Source organism: Pieris napi, chromosome 8 (genome assembly GCF_905475465.1).
Source record: "Pieris napi chromosome 8, ilPieNapi1.2, whole genome shotgun sequence".
Classification (NCBI taxonomy): Eukaryota; Metazoa; Arthropoda; class Insecta; order Lepidoptera; family Pieridae; genus Pieris; species Pieris napi.
In genome coordinates, this window is record NC_062241.1 from 9,685,315 (window position 1) to 9,711,494 (window position 26,180).

General features: G+C 32.7%; 1 protein-coding gene across 5 annotated transcripts; it reads right to left on the reverse strand.

The window, feature by feature from the left end:
- Positions 1–472: 472 nt before the first annotated feature.
- On the reverse strand, positions 473–25,361 carry LOC125051966 (glycogen synthase kinase-3 beta-like). Of its 5 annotated transcripts, XM_047652600.1 has the most exons (11): positions 24,936–25,361; positions 16,597–16,659; positions 11,841–12,031; positions 11,502–11,585; positions 11,196–11,255; positions 9,844–9,954; positions 8,945–9,182; positions 8,322–8,419; positions 7,134–7,229; positions 4,264–4,549; positions 473–3,849 (listed from the first exon to the last, which is right to left on the reverse strand). In XM_047652600.1, exons 1-11 carry the CDS (start codon positions 25,042–25,044, stop codon positions 3,797–3,799), a joined length of 1,389 nt encoding a protein of 462 aa, XP_047508556.1. In that variant the 5' UTR covers positions 25,045–25,361; the 3' UTR covers positions 473–3,796. The 5 variants fall into 5 exon arrangements, with proteins under 5 accessions (XP_047508556.1, XP_047508558.1, XP_047508557.1 ...); XM_047652602.1 differs by lacking the exon at positions 16,597–16,659 and having other exon boundaries at positions 24,936–25,360; XM_047652601.1 differs by lacking the exon at positions 11,196–11,255 and having other exon boundaries at positions 24,936–25,360.
- Positions 25,362–26,180: the final 819 nt, after the last annotated feature.

The window sequence follows — 26,180 nt, forward strand, 5'->3', positions numbered from 1 at the left end:
AAGATCTGTTGCGAGGAATTATAGAAAAGGATGATATTATAGAAAATCTATGAATCAGGAATCTATTATTTCATATTTATGTTGGGCATTTATGTATTATAGCATCAAATATATTTTTTTCTCTTTCTTTTTATAGTAAAATTGCCTTTAACGTAAGATACAAACATGTTTTAGTTAATGTTTCCTATACTTAATATATATTTATGATTAATTTTAAAGCAAATTCTAAAATCCAAATACGAAACAGCTGAAGTTAAATACACTTAAAATCATCTTCATTAACGCCAGAACGCATACATAGCAAATGACTAATAATTTAGAGGACTAATTAATTATGATATTCTCAATTTGCATTATAGAAAAATGTAAATGTTCACTTGTATACTTTAGCAAAAGAAACCATACTTATTGTAATAACTGGTTTTACATTTTAAATAAAAGGATAGGAAGGATTTTAAAATAAAAAGCCATGTTACTATTCATTTAATATTTACTTTTATAATTATGTTATTTCATTCATAACTAACAACGATATGGGTGTTACGATGTATTCAAATTCAGTAAATCAAATTAAAACAAAATACAAATTTCACTCACTATTAAATTTAATATTACAGTACTAGTAATAAGAAAAACTCTTTTACTTTAAATAATTTATATAAGTCAACCCCATTTCGAAGTATGTATTTCTGAAAATTCTCGAGTAGTAAAAGTGCACGTAAATCGTGAAAGTGACATTTTAAACGGGTTCAAATTTTCCAGAAACATCGCTTCAAAAATCAGGTCACTAGTGTGTCTTAACTTTTTACACAGAGGGTCTTTAGAAGCAACGTCGATTACAAAATTCATAATAGGTAGACTTAATAAAATACAGTGTGTATCTAACCTATCGCTGCCCTTACCGAACACGTCTCTTGCGTGAATACGCTCGAGGCTGCTAATTGTAAGAACGGGCGAATCCTTCTACCGATTAACTTTACTCAAGAGTCATACCATAAAGATAATAATTATAATAATATATTTACACGAATTATAAAGGTGTGTCAGCAAATCAATAGCCTTAGGGACGAAAACTAAGCTCCACTATGTGTGATTTGAAATCTGCGCCGAGCGCGTTACATTCCTAATATACTAGAAATTTATACGTACGTACATACATAATAGTAATACAGGTGTATTATATACTTGGCGGAGGCCGTATGGGTTTGACGGGAATCAACTGATGTTCATTATAGTACGCAGGTCTGTAGATATAGATACAAAATAAATCGTCAACAATACATGACTTCCCAGGTTCGTACTAGACCCGCTTACAAATTCGCTACTTTCCGCCGAATTTGTACAAATACTATTCACTAATGAAAAATAACGGTGAAAAATCACACCCAAGGTTATTTGAATTAAAGCTACATCTAAACCATGAATAAAAGAGTTCGTTACTTTATATTAAAAGGCTTAAACCTCCCCTAATTTGTAACACGCCAGCTCCGAAGCGCAAAACGAAATCGCCCTTACTTAACACTATGACGATGAATTTAATATTACCTCATAAATGACTACTTATATAGTGTTTCCAATGATAAACTTTACACAGCAGAAATATGTATCGATTATTTTATAGAATACAATATCGAAAAACTATGACGTCACAATAGGACACAGACAGTGCAATATACATTATTTATCCAGAAGATAATCTGCGAAAGAAATAGAAGTCGCTACGTTAAACAAATATCTATTGAATCTTTGAATCGTTTATACAATAGAAAATATTCTGAGACATTATTAATTATTAAAATTATTTGAGAGATCAGTAGACGCTAATCATAAAAATTTACAATGCCATTGTATGCGATGAAATAATTGTCTGCCAAGTCGATAAGCAAGTACGTGTCAGCAAATCACGTTCTTCAGTTAATAAGCACGTAATTACGTGTTTGTGACGTTTTGACAAATAACAATAAGCGAACCTTTCTCTGTACTTTTGACAGTTGACAGTACGTGAGCTATTTGTCTGTACTTTTGACAGTTGACAGTACGTGAGCGAGATACTGTTGACGGTCAAATGCACGTAACTACGTGTCTGTACGTTCGACAGTGTATGCAATTACTCTACGGGCTACAGCTCAAGCGGGATTACCTACCTTCGTAGTTTACGTAAAAGCCAAAAAGGACTTACAAAAACGCATAGAATTGTCAACACCGCTTAGTTGTACATCAAAAGCTTTAAAGGCCCGTAATCAAAAATGTAAATCAATCGAAAATTTGGTTGCAACTGGCAACTTCTATGAGTTTTTTAGCATTTCAGCATCATTAGCTACTAGTTAGCCTACAAAAGTAGTTTCATAACTTTTATATAAATTTAAGTTTGATTTATATTTTGGAATACGTGTCTTACATATTTTAATATACTAATAAAGTAATAATAATAAAACAATTTCAAGTCTTCTATTGGAACCCTTAGACCACTAATATGTTTTTGTTCCGTGATCTCTAAGTTGAAAGCGTTCTTGGATACAGTATTGAAATTCTATACGTAGCTAAAAGCTCTTAATCTAGCGCACAATTTTAGAATATACAAAATAAATCCAGATGACAATCTGTCGTTAACCAACTTTCGGAATCGAGTATAGAGGTATGTACACAACGTAGTTTTGAGCTTACAAAAGTACAAAGTAATATACCGGGTCACTACAAATTTATCCTCCTAATATGCCCATTATATTAACCAATTCATGGTCCCATACTTATACACGTACTGAGCATCCGTCTCTTTCCTGTTAGTTATGTTAGAAAGAGACAATGCCACACAGGAATAGCTCAGTAATCTGTGTGAAACAATAAATTGCATAATATAATAGGCGTTTACCGACTATGCCAAGCTTCATCGAAATACGCTACGTCACACCTATTATGCATTAAAATTTCCCGATGGCCAACACAAAGAATAACTATCACTAATTAGCGTACAAACGATTCTCGATCTAAATTCCGAGCGAGGAAACACACAGACGGCTTTGTAATTTACGTTTAAGCGAACAAATTATATTTCATAAACATTTAGTACCCATCAAATTTAACAGCTGAAAAATATATCCACTTATGTTGTCTGTGCATTATACTCGCTTTTAGTACAAATTTTCGACCTCTGTCCGCAACATACAATAAGCGACACGACACCTCTAGCAAAGCAACTACAAATCAAATTGAGGCTACTCTGACGCAGATTTGCCCATTTTTATACTTCGTCAAAAAATTGTGATAAGCTGTAATTACTAAATTAATTGTAATTTTATAGTATTATCGAAATTAATTGCAATTTTAAAATTTGTCAATTTGCAACACTATCGGTCAAGGTAACACTTGATTGACGCACACAGTAGCCCGTATTTCGTCGTATTTTTGATCAAAAATAATTCACAGAATAGAAATTTACTCGAACGTATATGAATACATTTGACATTTGACACGATGACATTGCTCCTAGATGTCTTATAAACCAATGACTGATTCAAATTTATAATCTGCTGTCACTATCATGGAGTAATATCTGTAGTTTACGGATTTGTATAAAAAATAAAATTTAATCAATTTAGAGAATAAATTTGGATAATTGACGACGATGCTATATTGGTTATATCAAAATTTTAAGAAAACACGCTAATTTAATGTTTAGCAAAGGGTGTAAAAATGGCTAGTATATAAAAATTTTGGGCCAGGGCAGATAGCCTCAAAGCGATTTATAATTAACGGCTATTGGTTGTATTTACGTAGGCGACGCTCGTCAAATGTGTATCTACGATGCGCTAGGGGAGCCGCCGCTAGTGCCGCTCGCTGCTGCATTTTCACCTAGAATTGTACATTTATCATAACTCAATTTAAAAAAAATACGGTATTAGTAATAAATCAAATAAAATAATTAACAAAAACAGAGATTCTTCCTTGATTTGGCGACATAAAGCAATTAAGATTACCTAATTGAAAGTTGCATGTCAAAAAAATTATTTCGTGTAATCAAAGAGTCATATTTAATAATTTTAATGAAATATAATATCATTATGTTCCCCATACAATAGACAACTGCCAAAGAAATATAGACTTTTATTATTAATAATAATAATAATTTATTGCAAAAATATGGTACACAAATGTGTAAGTTGGTAAATCGTAAGTTAGCATATTCTGCCACAAACAATTGCGCACAAAACACCTATGTGATCTGTGCCACCAATAAAACCTCTTCTTGGAAGCAATCAAACTCACCATGGGCGTCATGTTCATGCGTAGTAGCCGCAGCTTCATGCGGTGTAGCAGCCGCGCGTGGCTTCAAGAAGTCATTTAACGAAGGCTGAATAGACAACTCGTAATCCGTAAAGTTGAATAACGGTGGTAGAGGACGTCCGTTGGGAAGTCTTGCGCTCGCTTCACGCAATTCGTCAAAGAAACTGTGAGCGCACGCCTGGAGTGGAGAGAGACGCGCGCCGGGCGTATATTCTAACAGACGTGAAACTAGCGATATTGCGTCCGGTGGTGTGCACGCACGGAACACCTAAAACGAAGTATAAAGTTTAAAAGGGTGAATATGTATGGAAAGCGGTTGATAAGTGAGAAGGTACGACTACCAAACAATATTTGGTACGCAATCTTGGTCCCGCTCCTATTCTATTATAACATGAAACGTCAATCTGAATTTTTTTATAGGACCTATCAACGAAACAAAATTTTAATTCAATGACATACATTATTATTAATTTCAATACCAATTCACATAATCTATGCTTAATACAACTGATTAGTACATATTAAGTTATAATACATATAGTTACGCAAATAATTATACGCTGAATCCCAATAAGCACTAAGGATTTCTATAATCTTTTTATTGTTAACAGAAAAATATGTAATGATTAAAAGATTAAAAGTTATAAAATTTACTATATCAATTAAATTATAGTGAAGTTGTTCTAAGCGAAATAATTTCGTTTAAATTTACAAAATCTCTTACACCAGATCTAAGATTGATTGCCGATATCATTTTGTGTAAAGAATTTAAATTATTCAAATTTAAAATATTTTTCTTCTAACAGTTCAAGTCAATCATTAATCTCTTACTATTTATTAATTTAACAGTATGTATTTTTATCTACTGATTTTAAAAGCTACAGAAGAGCACCTTGGTCCATACAAGGATAATCATAAATTCTATAGAATAGCCTAAGGCTTATAGGCAAATTGTTAATGAATTTTGCCTAACTTCTATGTGAAAAATCATATGAAATTTCATTTTGTGTCCTGCTATTTAATTACTTATGTGATATTCCTAAGATTTCAAAAAAGAAAGGCATAATTATTAGAAAACTTGCTATCAAACGTTAAAACAGATTTTATTAGCGCGGTGCAATCATGAACTCTAAAGTGAAATACGTATGTACAGATAGTGTTATATTAAATGTTAGAAATGTCAACTGACTTCAAATTGGGTTAAACTTTAATTTTGAACTCGATTTAATTTGTATATGTTGCAGAGAACACGCACGCCTCACCACTCAGAACACCGACAGTAATCAGTAGATTCTATTAGTCAAAAGTAGGGTTGGCACTTGGGAGTTTGAAATAAAGTACCAGTATAAATACTTTATTTACTTTGTGGCAACCCTAATACATGCCGAGGTATCTTTATTTCAAAGTACTTCGCATTCTGGCGTACTTAGGTATATTATAACCACCTAATTCACATAAGTTATTCTGTTATTTACTTTAATAGATACTCGAGCAGTACTTGCCTTTGATAAAATACTGCTGGCATAGTGAAATTTAGAATATAACTGATTTAATTTATAGATAAAAGAAACAATTGAAGTTCGTCAAAATGCGAATAAGACTAAAAGCCGACATTAATTATAGGAATGGATTTTATTAACCAAATATCCTATAGATAAAAGCATTTTTTAAACTAAAACAAACATCTCCGAAGCTCCTGAGATGTGTGTGTGTGTGTGATGTTATAAACAAATTTTGTACTTGGTCGTGACACAATTCGACAAATTATATTCTTTGCACAAAACTGTAAAGTGATTAAAAAAAATTGCAATACTATATATACAAAAATATCAATATAAAACACAATATATAGGAAACATAATGTCGTCATTTAGTTTTTGTTAGCGGTGCCTTACTCTGATACGCTGGTGGTCAGTGGGTGACTTGGGCATCGTCATTCGCTCCAACAAATGCTGTAAGTACGCGACTATGTGAATTTTACTTTGTATTAGTAGCAGTCATTTGTTTTAAGTGTTTATCAAATCATATGTACACTTATTAAGATCAAAAACATAACAGTTGTTACATTTACAGACAATTCAAGGGACTAAGAAAGAACTGGTAATAAACTCTTTAAACGAAGTTGAATAGTATTGCTACCATTACAAGTTATTGTATAATTGGCCTTTGGCCCCACTTGATCTCAACGCAATTTATTTTAATAATAATTATTGCATTTATTCATAAACTTATGTTCATCTTTATCACTTTATAACACTTCATAGTAAATTTTCATTATTCAGCAATTATACGAAATTAACGCTTCTCCATACACTATGTAGATTTATGTCAATCCATGTTACCAGCAGCGTAACAATAGGGTGGCAGGGCTGACAAAATGCCACGGGCCCCTGACCCAAGAGGGCCCCTGCTCAAGAGATATTATGTTCTATGGATGAATGTGAAGTCTCCAATACGCATTGGGCTAGCGTGGGGACTACAGACCATTCCCTCTCTAAGAGAGGAGTCCTTTGGCCATTAGTGGGACATATACGTGTTAACATTAAACTGAGTTCAACGTGACGATCTTTACTGATAGGGCCCCATCAAAAGAATTTGCCACGGGCCCCAGATGGTATAGTTACGCCACTGCATGTTACCCTAGTTCTTATAAAGGTTTGATTAGGTTTCAAGTAGATTATATGTAACGCGTTTCTGTTAACATACATTAAGAAAAATTATTTCGATAATATTTAACCAATAAATTAATTTTAGTTCTACAGTGCATACAATAAATATAATAATATCCGGCATATAGCTGTTATGTATGTTGGCAATCAAATAGAGTAATATGATAAAAATATATAATTTACCTTCGCCCATGGATGACTCTTGATCTGTGGAAATTTGAATTCCGTGTAGTTGGGATTCATTTCGCGAATCTGCTCCCGCGTTGGCGTACCCAAGACCTGCAAAGCGATTGTCTTTAATGTGTTTATAATAATCTAGTGGGTCCTTTGAGTTGGGCTCCAATTTTTCGTTCAATTTTTTGGATATTAGACTAATTGTTTTTGCAATGTTTACTTCCACTTTACAAATGTGCTGATACACAAGTAGAAATATAACATTACGAGCACGGCCGTGATTTATATGCACGTTCATAGGGTTTAGATACACACGCTTATAGTCTCATCAATAATCAGAGATTTTAATCGTGTGATTAGATATCAAGAAAATAGAAGGAAAATTGTTAATCAAACATATCTCAGTTGTCAAATATTTATTAATTTAAAGACGTGCTCAAGGCTAGAATGTAACTTTAGACGCGAATTGAAATAATAAGGGCTCACTTAAACTCAAAATTAATAAACCCATTGATACCTAAAATTTCAACAAATATAAATCTTTACGACTTCCTTTAGAACAACATACCGGTTATATTGACCAAAATCAAAGGTCCCGGCTGAATTCTATCGTATTAGGTACTTAATAACAACGTCGTCGGCTGTTACGACTATCGGTTTTTACGACCAAATATGAGTTGTCCCTTCGATGTCGTTATAACAGATTTTAACTATATTTCCAAATATACAGACGAGGTTTGCAACATGTCTATCAAATTATTCTCGTATTTTTAATAATAAATTTTAAAAAGTTAAATGCTAGCTAATTTAGCGAGCGATAACTTAACTGCAAGATTTATGAGCAGTAACCGAGGTCATACAACAAAAATCAATATCTATATATAATAAAAATGTTATGTTGGTTTGTGTACGCTTCAAATACTCAAAAAGTTCTGCACCGATCGAGCTGAAATTTTAGCATGATATATAATCCGCATCACGGATTGTTTTTATCTATTTTTTTATCATATTTTTTTTCTTAATTATTTTTTTCCACAAGTATTGCAAAATTAAACTTATATTAAATGTTTTCTTTGTTTTGTTTCTCATTTCTTAGCGTGGCAGAGAACGGCTAGTTGCATTATATATTTCTTACCCGGGATTTGAATCCAAAACCCTAGAATCAAGTTTAATGGGTCAGCTAAGTCAATTGCATACCTTAATGATCTCCACGAGTTGGTCAACTCCCGAATCTCCAGGGAATATTGGTTGACCTAGCAACAACTCGGCTACCACGCAGCCCGCGCTCCACACGTCTGAAATATCACCATTGCTATCACAATTCTATAATATTTATCCGGACAGTGAAAACTATGTAACGTTACTTGTACAATATAATGTTTAAATCCTATTACCCCAGAAAGGGCGCAGCCCCTTCAGCCTCCTTTTATAGAGGTTACATTTGTATTGCAATTTTAATTTTAAATATATTTGCTGTCTGGAAAAAAACTGCTTTCAGCAGTAAGGCAAATCTTATTTTATTTTCTCCTGTTTTGTGTTATTGTGATATACATAAGTGTTATTATTATAAGCGTAAAGCCAATCTTCACTTTCGTTTTAATTACCAAAAAAATATCTTTAGTATATAATTCATAATTGATAATAAAAGATACATATTTTATCTTAACACAATTTCTATCACACATACCTTTTCATTATAGCATAAACACAATTTGATGGAAAGAGACAGAGTACTTAGTAAATTAGTATAATAAGACTGATATAGTTATAATTAAGGAAATCTTGTTAAATGCTTAAAGTGTGAATTCACAAAGCCTTACCAATTTTAGTAGTGTAGTCAGTAGCTCCAAAGATAAGTTCGGGCGCGCGGTAATATCTCGAGCAGATGTAGGACACGTTCGGCTCACCCCTCACCAAGTGCTTGGCTGAACCAAAGTCGCACAATTTGAGGACTCCAGTTTTGGGGTCCAACAGCAGATTTTGGGGCTTGATGTCTCGGTGACAGATGCCCAGTGAGTGGATGTATGCAAGGCTTCTGAACAACTGGTACATGTATAGCTGAAAGAATTTCAAACAATGTTAAAGTATTATAGCGTAAATACTTTTGTCAAGTATTCGTATATACTATTATTTGTATACATACTGAACAATATATGTACCTGCAATTTTCCATGTAAAAATATATTACTGTTACGGCAACCATACTATTTTACTTTGTTCTTGCTACGGGAACATAAAATTTACTTTACATACATATCCATTGTTGCATAGTGTAAAAAAAATAAGAGTGCATCCACAATCTTACTTGCTGATAAAAAAAATCAATTCTTTTGTCTACACTAGACTTCCATAGACAATTACAAAGTGACGTTACACATCTAACAGACAGACTTTAGACTTCGCTAATTTCGATTAACTTCAAGCAAACAGACTAATGCCCATATTCTAGATCATCAAAACTTAAATCTAGTTTAAGTTGTCAAACCATAATTTATGTTTAAAGTTATTTTTGACAACGTTCAACTCGATGTTTTGCTTTGAGAGTAAAATATGAGAAAAAAATATATACGAAGAAAAGTTCCTTAAAATATAGATTGATTTGATAAAACCTATTTTGATTGGATTAAATGCATGTTACTATGTAGAAACTACTAACATTTAAACTTATACACATAGATATTGAAAAATTACATGTTCACATCTCGATTAATCTAAATACCTTTATAAAACTAATTGGTATGGTCTGTTCATCTTTGGAGTAGTGACGCGCGACCTTGTACACGGTCTCGGGGATGTACTCCAGCACCAGGTTCAGGTACACTTCATCCTTCTGTAATAGAAATACACTTAGAACTGTTCACACAATAATATATTTTGGGTAAATGTTTGTGTACTGTGTATGTTGCCTTGTTAACACCATGTCGGAGGTAATGTAAATATAAGTGTACATAAATAATTGTATATGTAGGTATATAGATAATAACCCTAGGCGTTCAAGACATTGAGGTATGTCTAGACTGTTAATTGTTGTATGTCATATGGAAATTCACGGTTCAATGTGCTTTAGTATCTATTCATTGGTATTTTTTTATATCATAAGATGTAAGTAAGATTTATAAGTCATGAATTTTATCTGTGAGTACTTTTGTCGTTTACAAAATATGCTAAAATTTTATTTGGACGAACTGTACTTGGATTGACATGTGTGGTACAAATTCATTATTATCGTCCACGATCATGCTAACACTGGTATTTAATAGGCATATTTGTCTTTTTTTTTTACTAATTTAATTATTATTTTATGTGCTAAATCTATTCGTGAAATTTAATTATTTAAAAAAAATTCAACGTAATTTAATACCCACTTTAAACTATATTATCCAATAAAACATAGGCTATATTTTAAATAAGTTTTCAAGGCACCAAACAGAAACAATAAACTTACACCACCAACCATAGTAAAATGTCCTTACGCCATGACCCGTTCTTTTCTCTTGGGGGACTGATTTTACTATTTATTTTTATTTTTAGGATAAGCTTGGGCAGAGTAAGAATAAAGGAAACAATAAGAAATAGTCATCATAATTTTTTGTGTGACGTTTATGAAGAAAGAATAAATATACTAAATAAAAAATGGTGCAATGTTGCTAAAATATACATGTATTACGGTACTTATACGGTAGTTTAACCGTATTATATCAATATTTTTCAATACCGTATTATTCAAGTTTAATTTAGGGGTGTGGATTTCGAAATAATCTATATTGAAGCTCCAATTACCTATTTCCAATGATATAGCAAGCAAATCTGAGTCGAGGCGATGATAAGTGCATAAAACAAAAGCACAAAACTCAAAACAACAAGCACTTGTGTCTAACATTCATTGTATGAGTTGATCGATGAAGATGATTCTTTTAAGTCGAAGCTTATGGGCGCAAATCATTTACCACACATTTAAATAGACTGTCGCTTAAATGATGATGGGATAAATTGTCTCCTGGTAACCCTTGCCAAAAATCGGAACCTAAGGTGCGTTAGCACGCTAGCGAAAGATTTATTCATTAGACATACTGTGACATCTAGGGACTGCATTGCGTTTAGCAGTGAGCTAACTGCCTCAGGTACTGCAACCTTCCCCCAAATAAAAAAACCAGACTTTATTACCTAGGATTTAGAATTACATTCCAATATAAAATATTTTCGTACAAGGATCTTTTGGCACTTGATTGTTAGTTTGTGCATCATCCTTTGTTCTTAAAGAATCTCATCCAACATCTGCTTTTTCATTTACAAGATGGCGGCACAAGTTCCGTCTACCGCGTGCCAAAATAAACTTGTATGTTCAGAGATAAATGAAAAAATCGTTGTAATATTCACCTTTTCCCCGCTGGAGTAAAAGAAGTATTTCAATTTAACGATATTACAATGCTCCAGTCTTCGCATTATTTGAAGCTCTCGGTTCTGTAAAATAATGAAACAAAAATTTGTAAGGGCCGCAAAAATTTGTATGATTGCAAAATTTTAAAATTTGAGTGGAACGCATAGGTTAATTTGATAACAAAGCAGTGATCACCTAATTAAATTTTAAAATAATATCTAATTTATAGACTAGCTTTCAGATTCAAAAATCTGAATGTGTATATAAAACATTAATAATAGAGGTGGTAATAAAGATATTTTGTAATTATCACACAATAGCTTATAATAGACACTTACCTTAAACCTTTTGTCCTGGAGCACCTTTTTGATGGCAATCAGCTCACCGGTGTCGCAAAGCTTGGCCTGATAGACAACGCCGAAGCTTCCATTGCCAATCAGCTTCATGTCCGCATAGCTCACTTCTTGGGGCCGGTCGGGGCCTTGCCCCGGCGTCGCCACTACAGTCGTCACCTTTGAGCCGTCCTTGCCTGGAAGAGAGTAAATATTTTTCATATTTATTTAATTAAAACATACTTTAAGACATACAACATATGAACGGGCGATGACTACCCATCTAAGTTTTTTTTTGAGAAATTTGGCAGCGCGAATTCAAGGTGGGTGGAAAAATAATTAAAATCATATTCATTATTATAATTTTATCATCACATCCAGCAAATAAACGCTGATCAACGAAAATATTTCAAATGCAATTATCGTAGGTATATAATATATATTTCGATAAGACTATTTATGTAGAAATATGTACAAGTACATTAATTTATACGAAAAATAATCTATGTATTACATATTATCGAAGTATTGTAAAGTGTGAATTCAGTCATTTATTTTTCCTAAATTGTAAAAAAAATATACGTATATTATACTCTGTGTAAGGACGTAACTGCGATCAGTCTTGTCTTACCTCCTTATTTGGAAAAACCCGACACAATTTCAACTCAAGAGTTTATTCGTCATCAATTAATATTTACGCTATGATGAAAATACACAAGTGTTTTAATTGTAACAACTTTTTAAAGAAAAAGTGGGCGAGTGACGATTTTATACAAAAATCTGGATTTTAAATTTAAACTCGCCTAATTAACGGAGAACATACTTCCAAAATGTTTATGAATAAGCCCATCAAAATAATAACAGCTATTCTTTACAATAGAATTATAATTGTTTGTTAAAACAATTTTCCTTTCATATATTTGAGACAAGTCGTGGTAACGAATATTAGCATAAAGAAATAATAAAAAATATTTAAATTTTACAACGTAAAAATCAACCTTATTACCTAGACATACAGTGCAATTTTAAGTTCTCGAATTAGACTAGAGTATTAAGATACTGAAAAGCGTATTTACTATTCAGGAAATTTTAAATTAGTTGAATTTACCTAAAACCTTTAAATTGAATGGAATATTTGTTCAGCCATTAATTTAAGTTAACATTCTGTGACGTTTTTATATGAATGGTCAGCAAATAGTTTGCATTTATACCAATAATACGTCGTAAACGCAAATGTTTTCTGTTCTATGGAATACCATGAAAAAACAAGAACCATTCTCAGCTGATACCAGGATGCCAGTAGTTCCTGAATGGTTTAAATGGTCTTCAAATAAATACATACAATTGTAAACCTTCTCCTTTGGATTTTTGAAGTCTGTTAAAATACTATTATTGATAAACTGATTTCTATATATACGTTCTAATATTTATTTGACTGAAAACACCTCTTCGTGTCCTAAATAAACAGTGATTGAGTAAATTTTATTTAAGACGCACAAAATCACGATTTGTCCAAAAAACATTTAAAAATAAAGGCATCAACAAACATATTTTCGCATTAAAGATCCATCTTAATACTAATCGTATGTACGAAAATAAATTATGAGTGAGGGTGATATTTTTGCCAACTAATTGTTTAAATACGTTTTATAAATAGCAAATATGCTATAAGTGTGTCAAATTGGTACGGTAGAATGAACTACATCAGAGGGACAACCCTGGAGCGGAAGAACGCTATGGTGTAATGAATTTTTAAACACTGCGCATACAACAGAAATTACAATAGAAGCTGCTTCATACTAATTATCGTTGGTTTTTACCGCGTCAATAACTACAGCTTATATAAAAAGAAAACGATGAAAAGGACTTTCTGTATTACATTAAGGGCCTAGCAAATATCAAGGCTAACTCGATAAAACTGTACAAGCCTACGCCCTGAGACATAAAAACTGATAGAAATTATGGGCCAAATAATTATTTTGAGGCTAGAACCTTTTCTATTTCTTTTCAATACATTATACTGTTACGTGCCACGTAGATCTACGTGTTAATTTCTTACGGCAACAGTAGTTTGTTGTAAGATGTAGTCGACTGTGTGGTCCTAGATAAGGTTCCCGATGAAACAATAATTGTGGAAGTGATGGCCTTAAAAGTTACCTTAAATGTAGCCAACGCAAGAGTGTAAGCCTTACGTCCCTAGGGGACACAAGGAACCAAGAGAGAGAAGAATAAGAATGTTTTTCTAATTATTGTAATTAAAAAATGTATATGTTTTAAATTAGAATGTATATTGTATACCCACGTGCTCCACGCGTCTTGTATCTTTACATTATCATAATCAATTAATCAACCGCGATATAAATAAAAATAATAAAGAAAAAACTTTAAATAATGATCAATTTACATAATTTAAATAAACGCTTTTTTAATATAATCCGACGTAACATACTTTCAACCTACAAGTACATTGTATTAAGTATAGTATTATAAATAATAACGACCTTATAGGAACCCGCGTTTAAGCCAGTAATTAGATTGTAGCGTCCTTAGTTTCTGCATGTGATATCACAGTTACGTATACCACTAATTAGATAATACGAACACAAAATGCGACGTAGTTGACCAAATAGTGTATTGGGGTCGGTCACTATACGAAACAGTGCTACAATCAGTGAATTAACTTTGATTTTAAGGAGGTAATGAAACATTTTTTTAAAGAAATTATCAATTTAGCATAAAGTAATCGATGTTGAATAAAGATGGACAATAGAAACAATAATTAAACTCTTACGTAATGAAACATACCGACAATGCAATTGATAAAAATCAGTTTTGCAGTCCGATGAAAATTGCATCAAACTCTAATACTATTTATTTATATCCAAATAGCTCAAAACCTTACTAAACAGAAAAAGAAACGTCTGTAGAAGAACATACAGATAAAGGAAACGACAAAAGCCGGCTGCTTAGTTTTGGCAACATTTTTTATTTTTTTTGGGAGGGGGGGATGGGCTCCGGGAATCTCTTCACCGCACGAAATGCGAGTACCATAAAGCAAACCTATTGCATCACCTCACGCCGATTTTCAGAGAGACAGTGGTTCTACTACGTTTCTGCCCATTTAGCTGAAGCCTGAAAGCAACAGCATAGCACTCCCACTAGGCAGGGGTTGACTAATTGCGCTGGTGAAATAACCTCTATCAAAGGTTATTTCACCGATGGGGTCGTCACGTCCCGACGCCGAAAAAATACATAACCTATAATCCTAGGCGTTTTTTACGCCCAAAAACATTATTTTGGATAAGATAGATTTAATACAATTCTTTTAATCTATTAAAAAACGAAAACAAACGTCTGTTTGGGTAGTTACGGCATTCCATACTTTATTTTTAAAAGTCGTCCTACGCTTGGAATGGAATTTCACTGTCCAACATCGCATTATTTGAAAGCGCCCCAAGGGAATTATTATAGCCGATAAACAAGGGTAGTGCTACTGGTAGCTTACGTCAATAGTTGCTAAGGTGCGCCGGGTGGCATTTCGAATATGATAAATACTTCATTGTCTGAGTTTTTCACCTAGATATTTGTAGAGCTAGATTAACTGCTAATTAAATGTGGCATGAAAAAACGTGATGAGATCTTCGGCATAAGGTAAAAAATTCTGCACCACTCATTACTTAGTATTACGTATAAAATAATTGTACCCAATCTATAAAAATATTCCGTGTAATTGGGTCGTAGATAAATTGCCAAAAATAGTTGTCGGTAGACATGTCAACTCGGAGGTACTAACTTCTATTGACCTAGAAAGCGGAACAAGCTTACATTGAGACAAAGAAGCAATAATAAAGATTGTGTACTTGTCTTGTCGGTAAAAATTACTTTCTTATGTGTTACCATGCATTTTAATTAATTCTAGTGATACTGTGTTTACTATGTAAGGCTGTGTGTATGTAATTCCTCAACATTGTGTGACGTCATTTTCTTTAATAGTTAAAACTGTGTCTTTTTTATCATTTTTGTACGCTACTGGGGTAAGATAATGAAATGTGTGATATAAATTTTATATAACGAGCATCACCTATAAAAAAAAAATTGTTTCAAATGTTTATGTATACGTTTTATAATTTATTTGAATGTGTACAAAATTCTTGGCTATATTTTTAATAAGTGTTACATGAAATAATTTAAATTAGCTATAATAATAATTACAATTTAAATAAATAAGTAAGTAAAAATGTCTAAAATAATAAAGCCAGTTCGTAGTATTTCAAAAATAAGCAACAACACCAAAACAGCTTGAACTAGTTAGTTTTAATTTAAAAAATAATGAACACGATAACATTCACGTTTTATTTTTAGAATAGAAAAATACTAAAAGCAGTTACAGAAGCAGCGATTAGACTGAAGACGTTATTCAAAAATATTAAAATTTTAGTAATCTAGTTTAAAGAACATTTTCTACGAGAGATTTTCTTTGGACGTCAACATATTCTATACATTTTTATACACACTAGTAACATTTCAATGTAAACTTTTCAGCTCATTCTTATCTTTCGAGTTTACGTTTACTGTTACTCAGATTAATTGCGTGTTACCAATTTTGATTACGTTATGTTTTAATAAAGTGACCCTCGTCGATAAGAACGGGCTTAGCAAATGTGAAAAGAAGCAAGTAGTCAGAGGATAGCCTACGAATGAAGGTGGCAACGACATCAATCTAATACTACATGAGCTAATGCTGTGCACATCTAGCACTTACGATGTGAGCCAGATCCTTTCTTATCCGATGTCAGCTCGTTCTTTTTAAGCGTATCCACTTCGCCTGCGTGTCACACACACAAAAGCAACATTAGAATTTGCACATATATAACAGTCACATGAAAATATATTTTTTTAAACTCACTAATCGTGCGTCGAAATTTCTTACAAAAAGTGGTGATACGATCACATGCTCGGCTCAATTGACCGTTTTTGTCGTCAAGTCGGAGGAGTGAGGGTTCCGAACGGGCAGTCACTTCCCCCACGGGTCGATGGGCCCTCGGACCCTCGGACACGCGTAAATTTTCTAAACATATTGGTCCCGGGTAAGCCAGCTTGGATAGTGAACGCGACCACGCTCCAACTACGACTGCCGGCTAAATGCGGCGCACAACGCCACGTACAACTTACTTTGTCACTAACCTAATAAACAAGTCACCTAACCAATACTGACTTAATTCCAAATTTACTGCCTAAATATTGACGTCGAGTGCTACAACTTATACGGTCATCGTATAACATGGAGCTGCCAGAAAGCAATTAATTTTAGTAGGTCGTTTTCTTATTTGTTACAAACACACCAATATAATTTTTTTAGAAATAAAATTTCAATTTTTTGTAACTGTTAACCTTAGTAACAATTTTATTGTATATCGGCATATGAAACAGTCAAATACATCTTTTAGAAGTTACCATACCTACCTTATCACTCTCTTATTGGCTAACCGAGTTAAAATTATAAGGAAATGCAAAATATATAACTGCTTAATGATTTTACAGATAATAAGTACATAAAATATAATAAAGATAACAGTAAAACCAGGCATTTTTTAATAGCATAACAGGATCAAAGTAAAATAAGGTCATATATAAATTGATCATTGTTCAGTGTCATGACCATCGCGCGCTGCCGGCCGTGTCTATCTTTTTATACATGTTATGATAATTTTGTATTATGACTGATGACGTCACCTCTCTTTACACCAACAATATTATAAATCGTTCGCACGTTAAACTATGTACACAATTCGTCAGTATTAGTGAAGTACAACTCACGAAATTGGATCTAAATATGTTTATAAAGAGATTTTTATTTACGAATATTTTAATTAATATAAAATAATAAAAACCAAACTAGGTTTGTCTGCGCTAAGAAATTACATATTAATAAAATAAATGTGTTTTTTAGACTTGAATATTTCGTTCATTAGAATAAAAAAGCTGAAACCTTTCTAAAATAAAAATAAAATAAAATATATTTATTATGGAACATAAGATACATGTATCACTTATTTCACGTCATTAAATTTGAATTTGTAGGCATCCCTACTCATCGGCAAAGGAGACAGAGGGTGTAGGCCGAGAGAAAAAGCCGGCGTTAAAAACTCTCGGTACTCTTTTAAAGACTAAATTCCCTAAATTTAAGTTAAGCTAATCAATCTTGGATGCAATTGTGTACGTGCATTATTCATGTAATTGGCACGTTAAATTATTTAAAATTAAACAAATGCTCTAGATTTACACAAAAACTTATCGCCTCGAGACGACTCACGTATTCGTTCCGAGTATATGAAAGTTATTACATTCAAGTTACGCAGTATATTATCTAATCGCGTAACGAGAAGTTGAGAAACAAATTTATACACAAATTGCTAATTACATACAAACTAAATGAGATATGAGAAAAATGCACTAAATATTATAGTACAAGTTTTATTGTCAATATTAGACCCGCAACATTGCACCAATGATACCCATATGCAATAAACTAGCAGGCTCAAGGGCAGTCATCGCGGGGAAACCGGCCAGTCTTAGACCTACAAATCATGAATCATAACCTTAAAACAATATGTCAGAGACGACTTAGTACTATGTAAATTAAATCAGTAATACTTATTTCAGCAGGATTCTGCGTTTATTGGTTCCTAGATAATCAATGCATCTAAAAGGGAAACACGATAAAAATTATTCAAATTACTCAGCGCATGAAACTTTCACTTTTCTTACATTAACAACTAATAAATTGCTATTCAATATACAAATCATTCTTACTGTGCCTACTTGTTAATCTTTAAATCTTGATGTTATAACGAATCTGATACTTATAAATAGTTATATAAAGCGACAGAGGCCAATATGTTTTCGTTCCTGATATTAGCGCATTCAAACAAACAGTCTAACAGCTTTTATAATATATTAGTGTAGATAAACAATTATTATATTTCAGGCCAAAGATCGTAGTTATGACAGGACCCAATTCCAACACAAATGCTGGTACTGATATAATATATTAATATAATCAGTACCTCTCTTTGAAACGAACTGCGATATTTTTGGCCTTAAAAACTAACCGGCCAAGAACATATATGCAACATGCAAAGCGTGGCCTTACTTGTGTCACAGCTGGGGGCGTCCATTGTTTTTGCAAGGGGACACCGTGATCTAATTCATTCATACTATGATGCACTAAGAAACAAAGACGAACCGGTTCTGCTGCCACTCTATCTTTGTTACTAGTCGCCTACATATGCCCCGGTTAAGCTGAATTTAGCTGGGCGTAATCAAAGATAATGCTTTATTATGATAAAGACTGGGATAAACCTGGGTTTAAATAAATTGTGGCACTACATTTTTTATCTCTTGGCCTTGATTTCTGTACCTGTTACGTGAACAGTTTTAATAGGCAAGAAGGTGATCAGCCTTCGCTGCCTGTCAGGGAATGAATAAGTATAAAATGATAGCCCTTTGTTTTGTAGAATTGTTTCCTCATCGTAATAATCAAACTTACTTTCGTATAACAAATGCAATTTATATGGTTGTTTTTAAAACGAGTTACTTTATGTTAGTTACTTCTTAATTTTATTATACAAGGCATTAAAGTCTTTAATATTATGAATTTGCATCTATTATTATCATTGTACTCACCTAAAGTAGTTGCTAGTTGACATCAATGTAATTAAAATATTATCTATTAGAACTTTAATTTGTAAATCGAGATAATCACATTGATAAATTGATTATTAACTGACTAGATAATTATGGTCAATCGTTATGCGGTTTATTACCACATGCCCAATATGATAAAAAAAAAGAAAAATAATTTAGAAGGATATTTGTTATCTATATTCATTTAATGATCGGCATTACAAAAGAGATTAAAAACTATAACAAATGAATCACTCTCATCCTTCCTTTAAATTCCAAAAAATTACCATAGTACAACCATTACATTTCGTCTGCATTACATCCAAAATTTTTGCGAAATCACCTTGACGAACGTTCATACTTTTACCAACTTTTACTTTAACTATTATTACGAGTATTTGAGAGTAGATTTTTTGATGATGTTATCTTTGCGTTTATGACAATGATATGCCAGCGTTTAATGTGGAAAAATGATATTTTATAAGAAACTCTTATAATCTTTCTATCGCAACCCGTATACTCCTTTGTATTAATATACACAAAATCTGATACATCATTGTATCGTATGTAAATGATGCAAAATATTGTCAAGTTCCATACTGTGGCGTGAGTTTCTCTTTTATCTGTAGTCAAACGCTAACCAGTTATCTGATCTTATCAACCTATATTAGTGTTATATACGTAAATATGACAAAGAATAGTCATAAAATCGATGACGACACTTTGAAGTTCGGTACTAAGATAGCTTGTATAGTCTAGAAATCTATAGAATTTGTATAGTTAATTAAAATTATATGTACAAGAAGCTACTAAAAGCTTTTGTATTTTACATAATTGATTTTGTAATAGAATATACACACATGCTATACAGCTAATGGTATCTTCTTAATCTGTATCTGCATAAAAAAGCTCATAGAATAATAATTGACAATTGGACTCACCAATACTCTTCGTGACTACAAAGTTATCCGATTTTCGATTACGACGAATAGTGGCTTCATCGTTTACAGTATATGTACCACGACGACGCAACATTATTCATATTTTTATTCACATGAAATCACCACATTATTGAACACATAGGACATGAAGAAACTTTTACGTAACGAGCTAATGAAACTACATTGCATCTTTTCACAATAAATTGTCGAAATATAAAACACAAATCAAGAGCTAAATTACGTAGTTACTAGAAAGATACGTGACTGTGAATTCGCGCTGCAATTAAAGAGATTTAGCCCGTGCTAGACACGCAGTCGCTACCAGCGAGTGGTCACCTGAACGACTGGCATTCAAAAACGAGAGATTGTCGCCACGCTCACATTACGAATGGCAGGATGGTGCTCTCGTCCGCACATGATAGTTAGATCGCCGCCACTCACTAAAGTCACTGATAACATAAAACATTGATAACAACTGACTGTATAATAAAATTAGAAATCAACACATGACAATTCTTTGGTTTTATTTGCCATACAAAGAAGTAGAAATGTGCTATGAAATACATAAATGGATACACATACGATTTCGATTCCAACTATAGATTGAAATAATATACCATTCATAAGTTGATGTTAAAATAAATAATGACACCATAACCTTCCAACCAACCGTGCTAATATAATAATCCACCCCCCTATAAACAACTTTGTAATAAAAGTAGTTTATATAAAAGACAAATAAATGCAAACAAATATTTATAATATTTGATAATGCAATTATAACAACTTTTTTTTTTTTTTTTTTTTTAATGAAGCGCATCGTGCAATCAGTCTTCTGACTATGAGCAGATGAGTTGTAGGATGGTTTGCGGGTGGAGATATTCCTCATTAGGAATATCTACCATAATAATATTAGCTCAGTCAATGCGGCTGAGCTCCAAGGTTCTTCGTCTTTTGAGTCGGTTTATATACTCCGGTAGGGTGAGTTGAACAGCTAGGTGGTTAGGATGATATTCCAGCCTAGTCTTGTACTTCTGAGCGTATACTTTTATTTCCTCCTTGACTGTAGGTATGCCTAGGTGTTCATGTACTTCAGAGTTTCTTATGAACCAAGGCGAGTTGCTTATTTGTTTAAGGATGTAGTTTTGTGTTCTTTGAATTTTAGTTTTGTTAGAGTCACATGTAGCTCCCCACAATTGTATCCCGTAGGTCCACACCGGTTTTATAACAGAATTGTAGATAAGGAGTTTGTTGTCGATGGACAATTTCGAGTTTCTACCCAGTAACCAGTACAGCCTCTTATATTTAATGTTGATCTCACGCCGTTTTGTTTCGATGTGTTTTTGCCATGTCAATCTACGGTCCAAGTGCAGTCCAAGATATTTAACTGTGTCACTCTGAGGCAGTTCCTTTCCTCCTAGGTTTACAGGGGGGCATGTCTTTCTTCGCAGTGTGAATGTCACCTGTACTGATTTGCTAGTGTTCACCCTAATTCTCCACCTATCGAACCAGTTGCTTATTTCATCTAGGCTTCGCTGCAGCTTTAACGTGGCTTCTTCGGGTTGTTTACTTGAAGCTAGGATTGCCGTATCGTCTGCATAGGTTGCAATGTTGACTTCAGAGGTACGCGGTAGATCTGAGGTATATATGGTGTACAGCACTGGGCCAAGTACAGAGCCTTGAGGTACCCCTGCAAGTATATCATGAAAACCTGATGTTCAATCCATCTCTTTCACTTGGAATATTCTATCGGTGATATAAGACTCTAGGATTCCATAGAAAGTATGAGGCAGAAGTGACTTGATCTTGCATAAGAGCCCCTTGTGCCATACGCGATCGAATGCTTGTTGAACGTCCAGAAAAGCTGAGGAGCAGTACTCTTTTAGCTCAAGGCTATTGCTTATGAATTTACACACCCTGTGAGTTTGTTCGATAGTGCCATGTTGTGCTCTAAACCCGAATTGGTGATCTGGAATTATAGAATTTTCATGAATAGCTTGCGAGAGCCGTCGTAGTAGTACCTTCTCCAGTACTTTAGAGACGATCGGGAGAAGACTTATAGGTCGGTAAGATGAGACGTCATGTGGCGATTTTCCGGGCTTATGGACCATAATCACCTGAGAGACCTTCCATAGCGCTGGAAAGTATCCAACACTTATAATCCGGTTGAATAGGGTCGTCAAGTAAGTTATAGCCTTACGAGGTAATTCGGAGAGAACCTTTTTGTCAATGAGGTCAAAACCTGGTGCCTTCCTATTCTCCATTTGTAGTATGGTTCTTTGTACCTCCCTTGGTGTTACTATCTTCAAGGGCAAATGCAATTGGAAATCCTGCTGGAGAATGTCATCTATTTCTGCCTCATCCGACCCAGGAGTGGCTTCATAATTATAACAACTTAAAATACAAATACCACTGATAACAATAAAAAAAATCATAAAAACCTCGGCCTACAAATATGGATGCTTATATTGTAACAATACTTCAACATTATAATACTTCAAGTCTTGTTGCTATGAAGAGAAATTATATAAATTAAAAAGGGACAAAACATTTGGACAGTCAATAAAATTTCTTCAAAAGTCCAACTCCATTAAAAATCCATAAATGGAAGCCAAGGCTTTACTGTGTCTATTATTAATAATGCATGGATACAGTTGTTGTAACATTAAGGCTGTAACTAAAATTTTAACTAAATTAGCATAGGTAATTAAACAAATATAACAGGGATAAGAACATTAAACAGTTTAGTTTAGGTCCCTTATCCTTTAAAATTAAATAAGTCTACTTACACCATGGTAACAGAAGTATTCTGTTCATCACAGAGTTTGACAAACTAAAACTCTGGTCTTTAGTAATATTTAGTAAACTTGTATGAACCATATTAACCATACAATAAGACTGAATAATATTTTATATATTTTTGTGTTGAATAGATAATTTATATACTGAAATTCAGAAACATGTTAAGATGGAACTATGATGCAATTGAAGGATTTTAAAAGATGAGAGAAATATAGTTTGCATGAAAGGTAAAATTTTGCGTCATTCAGACATTCAAAGCTGTGAAATTATAAAAACCATTAAGTAGAGCTCTTTTCAGGATCAACTTAATTAATATAATATTTTTTTTATTGAAAACAAGAATTAATAAAATTGTATATATATTAATTATTATCTCCACAATACTAACTAAAACCCAACTAAATCTAGACTTGAGAAAAATAAGTAACACATTCAATATCTTCTTCAAGGTGTTTTAATGAAATGTATGCTATAAAGTTGATATTTTATGGTTGAATTTGCTTATAACTTATGAATATAAAGAATTGTAGTGACCGAGACCGTTTTCGTAACTAATGTAATTAATGTAAATTTTTGTAGTAACTAATTATGTTGCTAAAAGTATAAATCACTTTAAGTTTAAACAAATTCAACATAAAAAAATCATTACCCAAATTGAAATTTCTACAAAAACATTAAAACTATGACTTTATTTAAAGCATATGGTAGACAATTTCTAGCTAATCTCTAAGGCACCTGTGCCTGTAATTGGTCAATTATTCATTAATACTCTTGAGTTGTGTGTTGCACGACAAAAACCCCACAAGAAATCTGTTAGAAGTGTGGCCATCCATCAAACTATCATTAACAAAGTTTAAAAAATTATGCGCCAGTCAAAAGCTTGTTTAAATATTTCTAAAGATTCATGGATTAGTAGCTGGTTTAAAATTATTGAAGGAACTGTCATGTACTAGTAAGAATCACATTATTTCTATTTGTCAAAAAGTTGATAATGCACCTAAAATAAACTCTCTAATTTACATATTTATTTAGTGTTATATATTGGCCAAATAAAATCACATATGCTGGAATTTTGTCTATTTAACATATACAAATGTACATTATAATTAATGCTGAAAATATAAACAAAGAAAAATAAATCATTTAAATGACCATTAAAAGATATAACCATAACTCAAAAAATATGAAAAATTAATTTTTTTTTTAAAGTGCTTTAAGATTTAAAGTTATGAGATTCGAGAGACTTAACTTTTAATTTGGTTAAATTAACTAAATAAGCAATTTGTTTACTTATAATTAGCCTAATTTAACAATTACGTCATAAAAAGTAACCTAACCAAATCGAGTCGTCATAAATATTTTATTGGTAATCCTTAGGGCGACGACGAAGACGTATCTAAACCTCGCTTTTCCTAATTAATTTCAAATTTTGACATGATATCTGTCAAAGATCGGGCCAAGGCCTATGTGGCAGGTACGATCAACATCCTATAGGCATTATTACTGTAAAGGAAATGTACCTTTCGCCGTTATCGATTATATCTAAATATGACTTAGGTTATATGAATTCTACGCAGATAGATTTGATCAACTCTAATTATGTGTAGAATTCAGAAACGTCATAGCGTAAGAAATCACGATGGCCGACAAAGAATGGTTAAGTGGTACTCACTACTAATTTTTACTCCTCCTAAAGGTGGTTTAGGTGGTTGATTTTCAAATGTCTTTCGAACGGATTTGCTGCCCTCGGCGAATGACGTGGTCCTAGGGCGCCCGCTCATTATTAAAGATATAAAATAAACGGCCCAATCTTGAACTTCATAGATACTACTTCACATTTCTCGTTACCACCCTTGCTTGCACTCGCACTGAACTTTCTCACTTAAATCACTAAATACTAAACTGTGCATATGATTGTCGAAATTATATCACCACAATATCGCCTACAGCAGAGGAATGACGTATTTAAAGATTTTATAATACCATTTTGTTACTTTTTACAAATTTACATCAATACAATGAACAATAAATTTTTAGTTTTACGGACTGGTCGAAATCGGAATTTCACAGCAGCACAGACTAGGTTGTTCGCTCACTCATTCGGCTATTTTCGGATACGTTCGGATCTTCGATCAGTGACGGCAAATTCATTACACGCAAGATTCTTATTTGTCCGTAACATTATTTGTCAAATTGACATTATATTTATAATTTTTAATTGAAATTCTAAATATTATTTAACACTGCGTTTTTCATAAAAATATTTTTAATCAATTTCAATCTGCTGTATTAATCATTTTACACGAATGTAACTTTATCAAACAAACGTTAAAATTAACAGCATTATACTTTTGTAAATAAAAAATAAATTTATTAAATCATAAAAGTAATAATAGCTATAATATTTTATACAATATATTATGTTACCTTATTAGCTAATAACGAAGATTGGAACGTTTCTGTTCATAGATATGACGTCATTCATAAAGTGTTGCCATTTATTTATAACTATACTACCATCTATTATAACTACTCATAGTTCATACTAATAAATACCTAGACCAGCAGATGGCGCGTATATAAAAATATCAATATTGAAATGTAATTTGCTTTAATAAAATGCAGAAATGAAGCGTTAGCACAAATTCACAATGAATAGCTTACATTCTTCGGGGCATTAAGAGTTAGTTATTGTATAGGTACATTACTGTTTTCTATTTTAAAGGTATCTAAATCATAAGAGCAAATTACTTTAATCTTACAGTGCATAATATAAATTAACTAAACTGAACACTGCCAAGCGTTATCATCGCTGGGGCATGTTTATTTAGTAAGACTTAAAGTTGTAGGTACCTATCTCTTTGTATCATAAAAATGAAGCGTTAGTCGTGAATTTCTCTCTTCAGCTTAAACGAAG